The 19,726-nt window shown below is 37.0% G+C and overlaps 1 protein-coding gene across 2 annotated transcripts; it reads left to right on the top strand.

The window, feature by feature from the left end:
- The first annotated feature begins 7,592 nt into the window (after positions 1-7,592).
- Positions 7,593-15,548, top strand: LOC126709704 (poly [ADP-ribose] polymerase 2). Of its 2 annotated transcripts, none has more exons than XM_050410034.1 (18): positions 7,593-7,884; positions 7,960-8,239; positions 8,866-8,987; positions 9,151-9,232; positions 10,546-10,781; positions 11,246-11,372; positions 11,609-11,664; positions 12,203-12,276; positions 12,480-12,526; positions 12,646-12,695; positions 12,990-13,052; positions 13,298-13,378; positions 13,573-13,683; positions 13,848-13,923; positions 14,054-14,196; positions 14,622-14,695; positions 14,907-15,009; positions 15,192-15,548. In XM_050410034.1, exons 2-18 carry the CDS (start codon positions 8,092-8,094, stop codon positions 15,279-15,281), a joined length of 1,683 nt encoding a protein of 560 aa, XP_050265991.1. In that variant the 5' UTR covers positions 7,593-7,884; positions 7,960-8,091; the 3' UTR covers positions 15,282-15,548. The 2 variants fall into 2 exon arrangements, with proteins under 2 accessions (XP_050265991.1, XP_050265990.1); XM_050410033.1 differs by having other exon boundaries at positions 7,593-7,862.
- The last annotated feature ends 4,178 nt before the right edge of the window (positions 15,549-19,726 follow it).

Genomic DNA, 19,726 nt, shown 5'->3' on the forward strand with positions numbered 1-19,726 from the left:
GTTGGGGACATTTTTTTAATTGTTTTGAGAATTAACGTTGGGGATTTCAAGAGTGTGTTGCCAAGTTGTACTATTTAAATGATGTTAGCTTTTTCATCTTACATGTCTTGTTTTTATTGGTTGGGACTACAAGGTCAGCTTGGTGACCTTGTAGTCCGAGATTAGGTAAGAATTTCCCGTGAACTAATAGGAGAAGAAGTTTTTTTTTTATTATTTTAGAATAGTGGAAGAAAAGTTTAAATAGAGAAAATAAAATATAAAAAATAAGTGAATGATGTAGCTATTGATGTGCCTCAACAGAAGCATATCAATAATAAATGCTACGTTTCAATTTTTAGATATATATATATATATATATATAGATATAGATTTGTGGTGGTGGTGGTATGGATTTGGATTTGTAAAGATCATGTACAAAGGAGTGTTTCTTGTGAGGTGTGTTTTAAGCTAATATAAACAGCGATTTACAAGAAATCTCATTTGTGATTAGTTCTTTTTGGTTATAACGTAGATGTCATATAACTAGTACTTCATTAGATTTTGACAAAAAAGTATGAGAACCAATTATACGGTATCCTAATGTATAGACGAATGGCGAAAAATTTGTCTCTTAGAAGGTGGGAAAACTTTGGTCAACCTCCTAAGCTTGATTTGGTATAATTTATTTTCATCAACATTTTTAGCTTAAAGCTTAAAAAGGAAGTTGGGTAACTAGCTCAAGTGGTATTTCATGATATTTTCAACGTAAATGTTAAAGGTTTAAATCCCTTATTTCCTAATTAGCAAATTATAATATATAAAAAATTGGACAAAAATATAATTTTTATATAAAATACATAAGCAAGTAAGCTAATTAAGCAAACCACAAAAAAAAAGCACCTAACTAGCACTAAAACATCTTGAAGTTTAGCCACAATTTTTCATTGCATAAAAAATAATACTTATTTAGAAGATAAAGGCCAAGGTAACAAAAAATTTCATAATTTTTATTCATAACTATTGAGGTGGTAAATTGTGGTTGAAGTAACTTCACTTTCATTTGAGCACACCGTAAATAAATGAGAGTTGGTCTAACCATAGCATACAACCTCATGTACTTTATTATTGTACTCATTAAATTAGACACTCTTTCTTTACTAGTGAAATGTTGGTGTTTTTTATACTTCATCAAAATGATGTAAGGAAACCACCATGATCACTCACTTCTAACCATTTTTTTTTAAACTAAAAAAAAAAGGTGTTGTAGCCTTTAAGACACAACTCTACCTAGTTTTGAGACTCTTCATGAAATGATACAATTATACAAACACTTCAACAAATAGGAACATTCAAGTCATTTTCCACTCAAACTTTCCTCTCTATGTTATCACTGTCCTCACTCGCTAAACATCCTTATTCAGCGCCAACACTTACTAGTGAAATTGCTTTTATATTAATGCAAATCATATTGCATCATTTCAACATTCATGATTTTTTTTTTTTTTTTTTACCTCAAACTAATTATCTCCAAAATGCATTTTCAAGAAGTGTAAAAGTGACATCGTTTTAATCACAATTTATCCTTTCAATGAGATGCAAAAAAATTATGTGCTAACCTTAGTAGTCTTCATATCAGTGTATATGCATATTCCATCCCCACTAAAAGTTGTATGGATGTCATTCTGCAACTTGGGCCCATTGAAAACAAAAAGTTCAAACTCTACTTCAGTAGCTCTTAGTTATTCTTTTCTAGTCATCTGACTTTGTCATCGGAGGCTCAGTGGTTGGCACCTAGTGACCCCTTTTTGCTTGAACTCTATATTTCTTGTAGGTCTTCTTGACGACTATGAGCTATCCTTCGTCTAGACGATCACCTTGACTGACAATTTTGGCATCATCAGTTTGGCGCCATCTGTAGGGACGTCTCAAACCTTAGTTTGAAAACGTAGCTCTACCCTTTATGACGCCCAAATGGAATCCAATGCTTCTCAAGATCCAGCAGCCTTAGCCTTAAAAATCCAGGCACTCACGGCCAACATAGAAGAACTCACTAGACAGAATCAAGAGATGAGAGTGCAGCTACTACAAGAGGAAAATCGCGATGTCAACAGGAATGAGGACGAAGAAAACAGCAACAGGAGAGATGGATTGAGAAAGGCAGACCCATTAGATGGAGCTAGCAATGATCTCTTGAAGAGCATGCGAAGGGAGATGGACGAGCTCAAGAATGCGATGAAGGAGAAGACGGACAAGAACCTGGATGTGATGGTAAAAAGAACTGGCTCTCCATTCACCCTTAAAGTCTTGGAGTGCCCCTTGCCACCGAAGTTTTGTCTCCCCCAGCTCGAGTTGTTCAACGGCTTGAGGGATCCTGTGGATCACATAACCACCTTCAAGATGACCTTAAGTTTATAGCAAACCCCTGACGAAATTTTATGCAGGTCATTCCCGACCACCCTCAAGGGGGCCGCGAAGGTGTGGTTCGACAAACTCACTTGTTCGTCCATTGACGACTTTGAGCATCTCAGCAACTCCTTCGTTCGTCATTTCGTTGGTGGTTAGCACCAAAATCTCCTCACAATCAAGCAAGGAGAAAAGGAGTCACTGAGATCCTACATGAAGAGGTTCAACAAGGAAGTATTGGAGGTAGATGAGGTGGAAGACAAAGTGCAGTTGACTATGTTCAAGGCTAGTTTGAAATCGAAGGATTTTGTGGTTGCCTTTGCAAAAAGTCCCCTTGAATCAATGGCAGAGATGTTGCTGAAGGCCAAAAAATACATGAATGCTAAAGACACTCTAGCTATAATTGAGCACGAGAGCATATAGAAGGAAAGAAGAGGCATCCGGGATTAGCAAAGGAGTAGGAAGAGGGAAAGAAGCTCCCCTGCGTCTAGTCGAGAATCTATCAAGAGGAAAGACGACAAGCTTTCAAGGATGGTAAAATTTACTCATTTAGTTATGTCAGTTGACAAGATTTTGATGCAGAACAAGGATGACCATGCTCTCAAATGGCCAAGGCCGCTATACTCCTCGCCCAACATTCGCGATAAAAAGAAGTATTGCCGTTTTCATAAAAACCACGGCCATTACACGGAGGATTGCAGAGATTTAAAAGAACAGATAGAAGTATTGATCTAAAAAGGAAAGTTTCAAAAATTTGTAAGGAAGGACAGACTAGATCAGGCAAAGCAAGTGGCACGAACGAGATCATACGAGAAACCTGGGAACAAGGATAGTCTACAAGATCGCCCGAGGGACACAATAGGAGAAATAAGGATGATCAATGAAGGGCCTACCACAGGAGGGTTGTTCAAGTCCTTTAAAAAGTCAAAGCAAAGACAAGTAAACAGCATCCACGCAATACGCCCACCCAAACAACGAAGAAAGGAGAACTTAGACATGGTTTTTTCCGACAAGGATGCGCAAGGGCTAACGCAGCCATACGACGACCCCTTAGTTATCATGCTCATGATAAAAGGTTTCAACACCAGATGAGTCCTGGTGGATAACGGAAGCTCAATAGACATCATCTATCTTTCCACATTCCAACAACTGAAGGTAGACTTGAAGAAACTTCGTCCATTTGAATCTCCCCTCATCAGTTTCAGTGGAGACAAGGTGTACCCAAGAGGGATAATGACGTTGATGGTTGCAGTTGGCTCATACCCTTTCCAGGTAACTAACCAACATAATTTCTTGGTAGTTGACTCTCCTTCATCCTATAATGTCATCATAGGGAGGCCCACTCTCAACAGTTGGAAAGCAACCATGTCCACCTATTACTTAAAGGTGAAGTTCCCAATGGAGTAAGAAGTTGGAGAGATAAAGGGGGATCAGGTGCTAGCTCGAGAATGCTATCAAGCAGTGTTGGCTTCAAAGGAAAACCATACATGGATGATCGAGGAGAAAACACCAAAGGTAATGGAATCTTTGGAAACAATCAAGTTGGTGGAAGGGGAACCGATGAAGACAACCAAAGTAGGGACAAACCTGAATCCTTTGACGAAAGAAAAAATCATAAGCTTTTTAAAGAACAACCTAGACATGTTCGCATAGAGCCATAAGGATATGCTTGGCATACCAGCAAGTATCATTCAGCATCACTTAAAGGCGAATCCCGAAAGAAAACCAATCCAATAGAGAAGAAGAGTTTTTGCCCCTAAACAAAATAGGGCAATAATGGACGAAGTTGACAAGTTACTTGCCGCTGGTTTTATCAAGGAAGTCTACTATCCAGAGTGGTTGGCCAATGTCATCATGGTAAAAAAAACAAACGAGAAATGGAGAATGTGCATGGACTTCACAGACTTAAACAATTCCTGCCCCAAAGATAGCTTCCCTTTGCCTAGGATCGACCAGTTCGTTGACTCAACAGCAAGGCATAAACTCCTCACCTTCATGGACGCCTTCTCGGGGTACAACCAAATACAAATGGCTAAAGAAGATCAGGAGAAAACGGCTTTTGTCACTAGCCAGGGACCTTATTGTTACAGGGTTATGCCCTTCGGGCTGAAGAACATAGAGACCGCATATCAGAGATTGGTGAACCAGATGTTCAACAAACAAATTGGAAGAAATGTAGAAGTGCATATAAACGATATGCTCGTCAAAAGTAGGGAAGAAGAAGGTCATCTGGACGACCTTAAAGAGACCTTCGATACACTAAAAAAAGACAATATAAAGTTAAACCCAACCAAATGCGCATTCGGAGTATCATCGGGAAAATTCCTCGGCTTCATGGTATCACAAAGAGGGATAGAAGCCAATCCAGAGAAAGTGAAGGCCATCCTCGAGATGTCATCACCAAAGATAGTGAAGGAGGTACAATCACTCACGGGGAGATCATAACACCCAATAGGTTCGTCTCCAGAGCCACAAATAAGTGCCTTCCTTTCTTCAAAATCTTGAAACGGGTTTTCGTTTGAACGAACAAATGTGAAGCAACATTCCAAGAACTGAAGCGCTACTTGAGCAACCCTTCACTCCTGAGCCTGTCAAAGGAAGGCGAGGACTTATTCCTATACTTGGCAGTATCTACAACTGCTGTGAGAGCGGCATTTATCAAGAAAGAGCAAAGAGTACAACACCCGGTGTATTATATTAGCTAGGCTTTCCAAGGGGCTAAAGCTAAATATCCTTGCATGGAGAAGATCACGTTTGCCCTTGTTGTTGCCTCCCAGAAGCTTCGTCCATACTTTCAAGCGAACCCTATCATAATGATGATGGACCAACTCATCAAGAAGGTGATGAATAAACCTGAAGCCACAAGACAAATGGTGCAGTGGGCCATTGAGCTCAGTCAATTCGACATCGAATACAAGCCCAAGATGGCTATAAAAGCCTAGGCACTGATAGACTTCATCGCCTAATTTACCATACCGACACAAAGAGAACTAGAAAGAACCGATCGAATAGACGATACATACAAACAGATCGTTGACAAAAAAGAGGGAAGGGGCAGGCGGTGTCATTATTACACCTGAGGGAGACACTTTGAAGTATGGAGTCTAGCTCCAATTCCCCGTAACCAATAATGAGGCTGAGTACGAGGCCATATTGACAGGGCTAAGGGTTGTGACGGCCCTTGGAGCTAAGATTGCGCTGCTAAAAGTGATTCAAAGCTCGTCATAGGGCAGGTCAATGGAGAATTCAAGGCAAAAGAAAAAAGGATGTAGAGATACCTGAAGTTAACAAACCAACTAATTAATGAATTCGATTGGGTAAGTTTTACTCAAGTCCCACGAGATCAGAATTCAGCAGCTGACGAAGTGACTAGATATGCGTCATCAGAAAGCAAGACGAGCTTGACTGATCTGAAATTGGAGGTGCAGAAGTCCCCCAGTATAGAAGAATTTTAGACTTTCCCAATACAGAATCGTGCTGGCTAGACGAGCCCAATTATGTCCTACCTTAGAGACGAATGATTGCCATCTAATCCAAACGAAGCCAGGAAGATCAGAAAATGAGCTACTAGATTTACTATGCTGAATGAAAAACTTTACAAAAAGGGATTCTCACAACCCTACTTGAGGTGTGTTGAAGTGGAAGAAGCTAAGTACATTCTAGAAGAAGTCCATAAGGGTATTTGTAGGGATCATATGGGCGCAAGGTCCTTAGTAGGAAAAATCATGAGGGCGGGCTATTTTTGGCCCACGATGTAGAAAGAAGCAGCAGAGTTTGTTAAAAAGTGTGGCCGCTGCCAAAGATATAGGAATGTCCAACGATTGCCAGGAGAAAAGATGACAGCCATCACCTCCCCGTGGCCTTTTGCCCAATAGGAAATTGATATCATGGGACCTTTGCCACAGGGTAAGAAACAAGTAAAGTTCCTGCTCGTCGCAATTGATTACTTCACGAAATGGGTGGAAGCAAAGGCGCTCTCCACGATAACAGAAGCAGAAATCTAGAACTTTGTATGGAAAAACATCGTATGTAGATTCGGGATATTCAGGACGATCATCTCGGACAACGGTCATCAGTTCGACAACCAAGGATTCCGTTCTTTCTGCTCAAACCTCGGCATCAAAAATAAATTCTCCTCACCTGGACATCCTCAAGCCAACAGACAAATAGAAGTGATGAATTGAACATTGCTGAAAATCATCAAGGCTCGACTAGTGAGGGCAAGGAGCATGGCCCGAAGAGTTACCAAGCGTCTTATGGGCTTATTGAACCACAACAAGGACCCCAACAGGAGAAACACCGTTCAACCTCACATACGGCACGGAAGCAGTCATCCCTGTCGAGATAGGAGCCACTAGCCTAAGAAAGGAGTTCATCAACGAAGACAGCAACGACTATTAACTGAAGCAAAATTTAGATTACCTGGATGAAGTTAGAGATCAAGCCTCTCAAAAAATGGCAAAGTACCAACAGAAGATGACTGAGTATTACAACTAGACGGTAAAACTCAAGAGCTTTAGCATTGAAGATCTCATCCTACAAAAAGTGACACCCACAACGAAAGATTCAACTCAAGGCAAATTAGGACCAACATGGGAAGGCCCATACCGAGTCATCCACTATTCACAACGAGGAAGTTACCACCTAGAGGACCTTGACAGAAATAAGTTACCTTGTCCATGGAATGTTGAACACCTGAAAAGGTATTACCAATAGAAACTGTAACTCGCTTGTAAACGATTGACAATGTTTTATAATTTTTGAAGCAGATCAATAAACATATTAATCAGTGCCCACTATGAGCTCGTTCATTCAAATTATAGTGATAAAATTCCTTAACTAGATGTAAGTCACAAAGTGATAAAATTCCTTAACTGGATGTAAGTCACAAAATGATAAGATTCCTTAAATGGATGTAAATCATTTTGACGAACCCAAAATGATAAAATTCCTTAAATAGATGTAAATCATTTTGACGAACCCAAAATGATAAGATTCTTTAAATAGATATAAATCATTGGACAAAGCTGAGTGGCGGAATTCCTTGACTAAATGCGAAGTAAATTGATTGATGAAAGTCTCTTGATAAAAATATATGTTGTGAAAATACATGTTATATTATTTAAATAACAAAAATTATTATTTAAACAACTTGGTTACTATATATCACGTCCCTTCTAAAAGTTGTTGGGATGTCATTTGGCAACTTGGGCCATTCAAAACAAAAAGTCCAAAGCCCGCGCTGAGTCTATCGTGCTGTGCACTCTTCTTGCTGAAGCGACGACGTTTAAGGTTGTTACAGCCTCGTTTATATGTCCCTCGCCTCAGCGAAGCTTTTCAACTTCTAACTCCAAAGTTCAAACGCATACAACTCTGCGTCTCTGTGCGAATTCATGGCAATACAACAGCTCAAAGTAGAAGAACTCCGAACCCAACTCGGCCAACGCGGACTCAGTACCACCGGAACCAAACCCACTCTGGTCCAGCCCTCTCTGTCTCTCTGTCTCTCTCTCACTCTCTCACATTTACAAAACTTTCTCTCTTTTGTAAGTCTCAACTGAATGTTTTCTTTGACAGGTTCGAAGACTCGGAGCAGCGCTACGCAAAGAAAACAAGCAATCAGCGGGTGCAGACGATGGTTTGTCAGCCAATAAGAAGAGAGATAGAGACTCGGAAAATGGGGATTCAACTGGGTCCCAGCAGAAAATCATGGCCGTTGAGAAGTTTAGAGAAATGGGCATTCAGCAATTGCGTCAACAGGCTTCTCTTCGAGGCATTTCCGCAACTGGGTCTAAAAAAGAACTCATAGAAAGACTCTCTAAAGATTCAAACCCCGATTTACAGGACTGTCCTCAAGGTATCTACTCTTTTTTTCTTTCTTTCTTTGTGCTGTGTTTGGTTGCTGAGAAAATGTAGGCAATGAGGAACTAGGCAACTGGGTTTGCGAGTTCAATACCGACTGGTTACTGTCGTATATGTAGTATAACATAGTTCGTATATGGAATTCAAAAAGTTTTGTTTTGATTTAGCTTCTTTGAGGATTTATCATATCATGATACGCAATCAATTTATTTATAATAATATTAGAGCAATGGTCCTAAGTTTAAACCTTGTCTCCACTCTACCTCCCATTTAGGGAGAGTCTAGGATTTATCATATCATGATAGCTTAAGCTTTTGGGACAATCAATAATTTATAATAATATTAGAGCAATGGTCCTAAGTTCAAACCTTGTCTCCACTCTACCTCCCATTTAGGGGGAGTCTAGGCTCCACGTGAGGTGGAGTGTTCTAATAGCTTAAGCTATTGGGACAATTGATAATTTATTGTTATGGAGCCTAAGAGAATGTGAAGCTAACACTATTTGCATTGCATTTCTTTTGAGTTGTTTTCACAACAAAGAAGTGGACCTTTTTTATTTTTTACGGTTTGGTTCTGATTGAGTTGGGGAGTTTATTTAATATATAAATTTGATGGTGCCAGCTGATGAAGAAGAACGTGAAAGCAAGGAGGAGAAGATTGTAACAGCGACCAAAAAGGGCGCGGCAGTGCTGGATCAATGGCTTCCAGATGACATAAAGGCCCATTACCATGTTTTGCAGCTGGCAAGTCTTATAGTTATTGTAGCATAATGTAGTGAATGAGTAGAGATTTTGTTCAGTAGAACGTAATCAATATCAATAATTTTTTTAGTTTTAATTTTTTTAGTGTTCTGATTGGTATTTGGTTTTCTGAATTTGGACTGAATGTTGCTTTTTTATGATGTAGGGTGATGAAATATATGATGCCATGTTGAACCAGACAAATGTTGGGGATAATAATAATAAATTTTACGTGATTCAAGCTCTTGGTTAGCTCTTGATTCCCTGCAAATTTTATTTACTCTAATATTTTTTGGTTAATTCATTTCGAATCATGAAAGTATGTTGAGTGGGAAGTTGTGTCAATAGTGATGTTTGAATGAAAAAAAATTTATAGTTCTAGTTGATTCAATCCCTGGTTGTTTCTCAAATTTATTGATTATGCACTATACAAACTTCTCTTCTCCAAACTGGACATGTTTTTGCACTGATAAATTGGTGTGACATGGTCTATGCAACCAACCAGAAACAGTTATAGGCTTGAGTAAAGATTTGAATTCAATTTGTGAACTGTGAAGCTTCTTATGATAACAATGCCGGTTGTTTTTATTTTTTAAATTTGAGGTCCAAATTATCTGGTTTTAGCTTGTTTATTTAGTAAAAGAGCTAAGCTAAAGCCTAAATTTAGGCTTGATTATTAAAAAGCCGAGCTCATACGTAATAATGTACTTGTAAACAAGCTTGTCTGTACGATGCTCGATTAAAGTATATATAATTTTATATGTTTATATGTATAAATATTTGAAATATACTTATATAGACATAAGATTGAATTTTGCAAGTTTGTAAATAAATTCATGAGACATCAAATGTCAATTCACCACACTAGACTTCGGCTCCGTTTGGATCACATCTGAGTCTGCTGCGTTTGCATTTTTGCCTCTTTTTTTTTTTTTTCTAGCTCAGCGCCTCTTGCACTGTTCATGGGACACAAACAGTGCAAATAGGCAAATGAACAGTAATTTTAAAAGTAAACAGTAACCGGAAATTTTTTTTTATTGTTTTTAGTTTTCAGTTTTCAGTAAAATAAGTGGTATCCAAACCCACACTTCATATCCCTAGATCCATTTGAAGTGGAACTTATTATTTGAAATTTATTGATAATTTAGAAAGTCCATTTTGTAATCAAAGTAAGTATACTTTTTAACATTACAAGGTTGGTAAATTTAATTTTTGTAGTTTTATAAATGAAAATCATTATGAGTAAAGGATCCATGGATAAATAGAGGAGGGTGTATTTGTAATTGTAACGAGACCCTTTCCTATTTTGTGCTGAAGCAACTTATCATTCTATCTAATTAACCCAAATAATATAGTTTCAACTAAATTTAGTTATTAATTATTAGCATGTGAAGAAGCAAGTAGCTTGTGAAGAAGCATGAACTTTCTTGACAAGAAAATGAACCAAGCTTGAGCATATAATCTAGTTTGGTAATGCACTCGAGCTTAGTTTGTTTACTTTGTTGCACTAGTAATCTAGTATCCTGAATTCTTACTGATATTATTTCAAAATTACTTGCAGAATCTGATGATGGCAGTGCATTCATGGTTTACAATAGGTGGGGGAGAGTAGGTATAAAGGGTCAAGACAAGTTATTTGGTCCTTATACATCACGTGACAGTGCAATCCAGGAGTTTGAACAGAAATTCTTTGCCAAGACCAAGAACCACTGGTCCACTCGAAAAGAGTTCATTTGCCACCCAAAGAGTTATACTTGGTTGGAAATGGATTATGGTGAGCAGGAAAAAGAATCAGATGTGAGTACTCCTGATTCTAAATTTATATTTTTCCTTAAAGTGCCGAATTATTGAAGTAGATGTCATTTTTATTTAACAAGAAAACTCCAGCCCCTCTCCCTAGTGCAATAAAAAAGGAAGCAAAAGAAAGGCGACTTTATTGATTTCTGTTCTCACTCCTCATGTATGGAACAAATTTTATTTTTGGCTTTACTGTGCATCAGTGATGATGGGTGTCTCATTTACAGAAGGTGTTGTGGGGGTGGGGATTTTTAAGCACCTTCCAGATAGATGTATTTTTGAACATCATTATGTTGGTACAAGACATTTTTAGTGAAGTTTTATCTCTCTGCTTTCAAGTTTGGGAGGTATAAGGATGTATCATCCCTGTTCCGTATCCCATATTTCTGTTTGACCAACAATAGAAAGAAGAGAGAACCATATTATATTTTCTTTGCTACTGAATTCTTAATAATGATTATCAGGTCAAAGAAAAGCCTGACTCTGCTTTAGGAATTCAACCTCGGGAAACACAACTTGAGGCACGCGTTGCAAAATTTATCTCTCTTATCTGCAATGTGAGCATGATGAAGCAGCAAATGATGGAAATTGGTTAGTTGATCAATCATTTACTTTATAGAGGATATCATGCAGATGATCATAAAAATGCTAAAGCATGACAAATAATTGTTTAGTTCATTTAAAAAATAAAGTGTGTTTTGATGGATGCTTTCCTTTGAGTTGTAATATTTTATTGATATGCTATTATCAAAATATATTTCATTGATATGGTAATTGTTTCTCTTTAATTATTTTTACAAAGATTTGATTTGTACATAATCATTTAGGATACAATGCTAATAAGCTGCCACTTGGAAAGCTGAGCAAATCAACAATTATGAAGGTAAGTCTTTATTAGATGCAAGGAAGTTTCCTTTTGCTTACATTTGATTTGGAGATAAAATTATAACAGAATATACTATTAGTTATGTGTATTTGAGAAAAATCTCTATTTTATTGATTAGCTACTTTTAGGGAATACTTAGAGGGATTCACACTAAGAAGGATATCATGAAGAAATTTTGACAGGAATTTTCAATGATTAATTATCCTAAAATCAACTAAACTTTTAAACTAGGAAGCACAGACACTTAATTTACGGTGTCATACCCATGTTGTATCTGTGTCTGACCCATGTCATACTGGTGTCGTACTAGCCATTTCATGTTATAATTTTTCAAAAATTGCTCACGCCTTACCCCTACTCGTGCCCGTGTCCCTTTTTGTGTTTGTGCTTCCGGGCTTTTGAATGGGTTGTAAATAGTTCTTCTGCCTACACTTTTGTGTGCTGTAGTTTTATGTCGCAATACCTTTTGTCTTATTTCTTGTACCTCTGTTTTCTGAGAACACTCCATGAACTAATTTTCTTTGACAATATCTAGGGTTATGATGTCCTGAAGAGGATTGCTGATGTGATTGGCCAATTTGATAGGAGAAAACTTGAGCAATTAAGTGGGTAAGATTTTTCCTTCTTTGCTAGAGAGCTGTTACACTGTATTTTTCAAGTGCTTGACTAAATTAGCTTTGCATTTTAAACAGCACATCTGACGTTTGTTTATAAAGCACACTATTTTTCTTTTTACATTGTTTTGGTTTTGAATCATGCATTCTAGCTTCAAGAAGTTTGAGATTCCAATTTTAATCGATGGTTTCTTGTAGAGAATTCTACACTGTTATTCCCCATGACTTTGGATTTAAGAAAATGCGTAAGTCCTCTCTTTTTTCTCCACTGTACACTTAATAAACTAGGGATATAATAGTTTGGGTTGTCTATTTTCTCTCAATAATGGCATCTATTTTAATACGTAAGAGTAAATGATGGCAGGTGAATTTGTAATTGACTCTCCTCAGAAGTTGAAACACAAGTTGGAAATGGTAATCCCTTTTTTTCTTTAATTCAATATATCCATATTTTCACAGTTAACTTCATTTCTTCTTGTTTTGGTGATGGAGGGCGGGCGTAGGACCCTACTTTGGGATTTAATTATTTTCTTGACAACTTTGGTATTATATTATTTTATTTCCAGGGATATTAGATGCTACAGTATCCTTTTATGTAACCCCCTGCTGTGGCCTATCAGTGAGATTTTGGTTGTATTTGGAAATTTATTCAGTTGCTATTGATTATGAGAAACACTGATCTGATCAACTTCTTGCATCTAATTGAAGGTTGAGGCCCTGTCTGAAATTGAGGTTGCAACAAAGCTGTTGAAAGATGACACTGGAACAGAGGTATTACTTATTCACTTGTCTTCTTTTTAATTATTGACTGGCTGTGTCTAGAAAGTTTCTGAAAGTCATATTTGCATGTTTATAAGAAGCCATTGTAATATATGCAAAGAGCACATGGTCGACTTATTTTATCATTCCATTTAAGACATCAGAGTAAATGGTCCTACTTAATCAGGGTGAGTTAGCTTATATTTTTATTTATCACTACCATAATCTACTTATTTACACCTCTGCCATCATTGTAGGGCGACCCCTTGTATTCTCATTACCAACGGCTTCATTCTGAACTGTCACCTCTTGAAGTTGATTCTGAGGAATTCTCTATGGTAATAGCCTCAGAAGTTTTAACCGTAATACTTATTTACACACACACACACACCAAAGGACAGTAAAAAGAATGCCCCCAATCCCAAACTATAATACATGCAAAATATAGCTTATGACTCCATGAGTTGGTTTATAAGCTGGCCACTTTGGTATATAGATCTAATACATAGTTTTTGATTCCTCATCTTTTCAGGTTGCAAAATATATGCAGAACACTCATGCAAAAACACACTCAAATTACACTGTGGACATTGTTCAAATATTCAGGGTATCAAGAGAGGGTGAATCCGAACGCTTCAAAAAGGTGACGAGGCATTTTCTGTGAACATAAAAGACCTTTATTACAAAATATTTCTATCATTGCAGATTTTTTTTAGCAATTTTTTATTTGTTTCATTAGGTTCTGATATATAAGTAATTCGTTAGGTTTTAAGTCCTAATTTAACTGCCTATTACTCCTGCAAGCAGTTTAACAGTGTGAAGAATAGAATGCTCTTATGGCATGGTTCTCGGCTTACAAATTGGACTGGCATTTTATCCCAAGGTCATTATTTTCCTCTCAAGATTCATAAGTACTAATAAATGTGTGTGTGTGTGTGTGTTTTCACATCATGTGATCTGAAAATTTCCATCAATAACTTAAAAATATTTAAGCCTAACTTGTATTCTATCAGGTTTGCGCATAGCTCCACCTGAAGCACCTGTAACAGGTTACATGTTTGGGAAGGGTGTTTACTTTGCTGACATGTTCTCCAAAAGTGCAAATTATTGCTATGCTTCTCATGGTTCCAAGGCTGGCGTGCTGCTTTTGTGTGAGGTTGTTCTTTATTCTGTAAAAACATTATTGTTATATGAAAAGACATTCTTTTGGGGTGGAACACATTCATATCACCGACTGTATACAAAAATGTCTTACATTTCACTAATGGTAAGATTTATGCACTAGATTACCACTCATGAACAGATGGGTCTTGCTGGACAACTATATGAATATTTAACCTTTTTCTGTTCTACATTGAAGCCCAACATTCCAACAGGAGTTTGGACTTATATATCAGTAATCTGTATGTGTTCCCACTCGAATGTATCTTATTTCTGGCTTAGTTGGTCTATTCTACCCAGATTAGTCTTCTGGAAGTAACGCTATTTTTTCTTATTTTCTTTTAGACCCATAAAATTTGTGTAGTCCTCCACTCCTCCTTGATAACTGCTGTCATAAGACTTTAACCATTTACTTTTCAGGTAGCTCTGGGTGACATGGCTGAGCTTCTAAGTGCAAAATATGATGCTGATAAGTTGCCAGAGGGGAAGCTAAGGTTTGTTTTTCTTTTTCTTTTTTATTATTTTTATTGACACCTGAATCATTCCATCTGCCTTGCTCTGAAAAAGTGGAATTGCCGAATTCAATGGTTGAAGTATGAAAATGCGCTTATGTTATTGCATGGAATTACCAGTAATGTCTAGACTATTTATCATATTGAAGACTTTTAAAGTTGATGTGGATTAAAATCTGATGTTTTGTTGCAGTACAAAAGGTGTTGGAGGTACTGCACCAGATCTCTCAGAAGCTCAAACACTTGAGGATGGTGTTGTTGTTCCCCTCGGAAGAGCTAAACATATGGACCGTAAGGTATAATGCATCATGAGTTAGAAAATTTTGGCAGTAAAATTTAGAAACTGTCGTGTGTTTTGTTCCTCCCTTTGTTTTGGTTGGGACTGTTTTACCTTTTGTTCAATATTTGTGCAGGACACTTTAATTATGAGGGTACATAGCTTAGTGTATGTCTTCTAAAATTCAAATGCTTCTTGCAGGGTGATTTATTATACAACGAATACATAGTTTACAATGTCGATCAGATTAGAATGCGCTATATCATTCAAGTGAATTTCAATTTCAAGTGATGACTGGAATCGGAAGGTGATTCCATTTTGCAGATTTGCTAGCTGGGAAAGGGGGGCTTCTTTTCCCCGTCTTTCTTGGGGGTGGGGTTGCCAATGTGAACAAAAAGAATGTGCCATACCTAGCGCTTGAATGTAATATGATATGAAAATGAGTTGTAAATATGTCTCTTATTCTGCTTAATTCATGGGTTATCATATCTTCTTTAAAAGATTTTAAATGAATTATGAGCAGTCAAGCATAAGAAATTGGTTTTCTGTCATTTTGAATTTGGCCATTTCAAAATTTCAATGACCCTGGTTGCAGTACCATCTTCTTAACCAGTTGCGTACAATCCAGTCATGTCAGTTCTTAAAGAAACAGAGGCATCTAAAGAAGAGGACCTAAATCATATGTGTTTGTTTAGGCTTATTTAGTCTAGCTTTCTTAGGCATAATTTTTCGAGCAGTGCTTTTTTCAGTGAGTAACTTACTATAATTTATAAAGGCGCTATTAAAAATAAGCTCTCTAAGCTTTCTCAAACACAGTTTTCAATTTATATACTAAATTATATACCAAAAAGACAATATAATTAGAAAGCTATGATACATAAGAGGGCGTGGCTCCTCTTTAACCCTCTCCAAGGGGAAGGGTAACTATATTAGTCTATAATTCTGTCCTTAACCTACCATTACCAACTTGCTAACATTGATGTCATATAATGCTAATTATAACTGTACACTCAGACAATTTTAACTAAAATTGTTTTAGCATAATTTCAGTTGTGTGTTTCGTATATTGTATGTAATTATCACCGCTTATAAAATATAGCAAGAAGTATATAACTTGTGATAAAATATAGCAAGTACGGTACTCGGATGCATTAGATTTGATTGGATAGTAGTAGGTCCAAGAAAAGAACTAAAATATTTCCACTCCCAATATTAATGCACATTCAAGTACCTTTTGTTTTGTTGCTGTTCCTCAGTCTTGAGGCAAAGTCAAACATATGCATCAAGTATGGTAGAATTTAATTTCTTGGAGGCATGATTGAGTTTCAAAAGCCCTTTGAATACATAAGAGTGTATGACCAAATAAAGCATTTACTGCACCAGTTCATGTACACGCCAGTATTTAAGTCCCTAGATTTGATGATGACCTCAACCTGAATCTATGTTCTTCTTCCACAAGACAATATATAGTGATTCAAGAGTCGAACAGTTTCTATTCATCATAAAAAAGCACTGTGAATGTAATAAACCTCACCGACATTTTAATGCATCAGCCATGAAGGAATGCGTCCACATTGTTGTTGCTTTGCTGCATTTATATTATGTCTCTTCAGATAAACAACAGAGCTAAGCACGCAGACAATGTCTGTCTTCTTTTTAATCTTGACGTAAATATCTTCTTTAGCAATGAAGATTGCAGTAGGCTGTAATGATGGGTTTTTGCAATCCACATTGTCACTCTGATCACGACTGCAATTTCTCATATAATATCGAGTGGATATTTAATGTATTTCACTTTTTATAATAGACAACAGATACACCATTAATTTTCTTGTCTCATAAAACCTCACAAAATCTTATCTCACAAAATCTGTATCTGTAATGAATCAAACCTCAGACCTCTCTTTATTGAATCAAATTTCAGGCCTCCATTGCAAGAGGAGAAGCACTATTATTAGGCTATAAATTCATTGATATATTGGGTTATTCTATTATATCCAACTTTCATGTAAGTTTTACAAAGACAAACACAAATTTATGGGATTGAAAGAGGCAAGGAGTGAACAATTATAATACTAAATTACACTATAATTTAGTGGCTTGAATCATGCTTGATCAACCACACCAAAAAAGCCAGTACCCAAAGAAAAAACCAAGATCGCATGCCTTGACTAGTAAAAGGAAGTATGCATTTGAAGCTAAAATTTGGAGTTCATATGCATAAAAAAGTGTTGTAGGACAATGATGCTAGCGTGACATCTATAACAGGTCGGGTGTACTGAGAATTCATTTCTTATTTCCTCGTGAGGATAGATGGAGCAATTCAAGTGAGACATAATGTTTATCCAAATTTTTATTCAATAGTAGAATATGGTGAACCTTTTTTTCTGAATTCATTAATTCAAATTAAATCAAATCTCTCCGAGTAGGATTTGAAACTAGGACCAATCAAATCTCTCAAAGTAGCTCGAAAATAACACATAAAACCCCAAAATAATTCAGTAATCTGGTTGTAGGTGATTTACTAAGTTGAAAGTTGTTGTACTGTATTGTTATTGTTTGACACTTATGGTCTGTTTGGATTGAACTTATTGTTGCTGAAATTGAAAACTGAAAATTGAAAACATTGTAGTAAAATAATTTTTAAATGTATGAATAGTATCGTGAAATCTATTTTTAATATTTTTAGTACGTGAACAGTACTGTGAACAGTAATAAACAGTAATTATTGTCTCTGCACAGTGACTTTACTGTTTACATGCAAGAAAAAAAAAAAAAAAAAAAAAAAAAAGCATGAAAACGCAGAATTGAAACGCCAGTTTCAGCCCTTCCCAAACGCTCACTTAATGAAATTTCTTGCTTATCTAAAAAAAAAAAAAAAGTGGCCACACACAACATAATAGTGTGTATGGTGAGGAATTAACTTCACATATGCATGCTTCAATTCTTTTGGTGGTGAAAATGCATGATGTCTTCCATGTTCAAAGCTTTACTCAGTTTGCTTAATGTGGACATAATATTAACTTGTAAATATATCAGCAGGAGCTTTGAAATTCTTGAAGTCCAATCCAGTGAAACCACCACAAATTTTTAGGGGGAAAAGCTGAGGCCTACTGCATCTAGAGAATCATATCTGCCTAGGGAGCCTCCCAGCCTTTCTCAAAAACTCACACTCAGACTCACACACACACACATATGACATACCCCACTCAAAAACTTTGCGCCCAACACGCAAAGCCTACGTGCACTCATACATTATTCTTCTCCTCTGCTTGCACCATCCAATTCTTTCCAAAAAGTAAAAGGTGTTCACCGATTCACCTTACAAATTGGCCCCACCCCAATAGTTTTGATCTAGGAAGAGAGAGGGGCATGTAGGCCCATGCCCCACATGTTGGTGGGTCCCAACTCCCAACATCATTGGCCTAAGAGATTCTTGATCCAAAGGCTAGCATTGCATTGCGTTGCGTTGCATTGCATTGATAGGAAAAGAGGTTTTAGAGGCTTGTGTTTGTCTCTCTCTGCATTGAATCCTTAAAGAGGAGCAAAGGGTTGCTGGCTTTTTTGGAAATAAGGCAGACAACAACCTTTTTGGGTCTCTTTAGATATACTAGCATGATGGCATGGCATGGCTCGGCACAGATGTTTCTCTCCACACCCACACTTCGAATTTACTCATTGCTCTTTAAGTCCTATACCATGGTCATTAATTAAATTCACTCTCTCCCTCACCAATTTGCACCTATAAATACCGTGTTTCTTCCTCCATCCATTTCAACTAAAGTTACACCCACCATACTTCAACGTGTGTACAGACTTGATGGGTGGGAAGCTCCTTGTTGGAGAAGCAGGGCACGTGCAATGCACTTGGCTATCTCAGATGCCAGTTAACTCTTTGCACGTGCTCCCCTTCTCCAACATGGGTTCCTCACCCTTGTCTCTTCAACCTAGCTACCACCCAAGTCCCAACTGCGTGAACTTGTAGTAGGTAATGCTATCACTCAATTTTTGCTTTTCTACCTTCTGTGTTTGCTTTAAAATTGACAACTTCTTTTGAGGCCAATTCTATGCACATGTAGTCTTTAACCATGTATAAAGCACGTAAACGAGAGAGAGAGAGAGGTGTTATTTTTATTTGGCTAGCTCTCTCATTGTACAGTTACATGAAATAGCTTGGTGACCACTGACCATGATCGTATCTTTTTCAGGTAAATTTTGACCTTTCACCAAAAGTGTGGTGCAGTTGATAATGTTATAAGACAATTGGTAGCGACTAAAGTAAACCAAAAACCTTATGCTCTCTCTCTCTTTCTCTCAGTTTTTAACTATATAGGCTCCTTTACATTATATTGGTCTGAATTACTTACAATTGGTCATCATATATAATTTAACAGAGCAAATTAAAAGCCCCATTCAAGGAGTTATGAATAGCAACATGTACAGGACATTTAACATGAATGCAATATGATAAATAGATGAGCACACACAAAGATAAGCCGATAATTCCAGCACTGTCATCATTATTTTGCTATTTAACAAGTGATACGGAGGCAATATTTAGAGCAAATTATGTTCCTTGGATTTTTATTTTTTTTAAGATAGGTAAATAGTGGAGGAGGAGAAGATAGAGTTCAAACCACAAAAAACATATATATAAATTATAATATCACAATGGATGTCAAAAAGGATATTAAATTCTTATAACCAAACGCTATTTTATATTGTGGGGACCAAAG

Source organism: Quercus robur, chromosome 12 (assembly GCF_932294415.1).
Source record: "Quercus robur chromosome 12, dhQueRobu3.1, whole genome shotgun sequence".
In the NCBI taxonomy this organism is placed as follows: Eukaryota; Viridiplantae; Streptophyta; class Magnoliopsida; order Fagales; family Fagaceae; genus Quercus; species Quercus robur.

Excerpts from the sequence above, each read along its gene's own strand:
- LOC126709704 (XM_050410033.1), top strand. The coding sequence starts at position 7,776 with ATGGCAATACAACAGCTCAAAGTAGAAGAACTCCGAACCCAACTCGGC. Across the intron at positions 12,277-12,479 it reads AAACTTGAGCAATTAAGTGG|AGAATTCTACACTGTTATTC; the intron begins GTAAGATTTTTC and ends GGTTTCTTGTAG. Across the intron at positions 12,527-12,645 it reads CTTTGGATTTAAGAAAATGC|GTGAATTTGTAATTGACTCT; the intron begins GTAAGTCCTCTC and ends AAATGATGGCAG.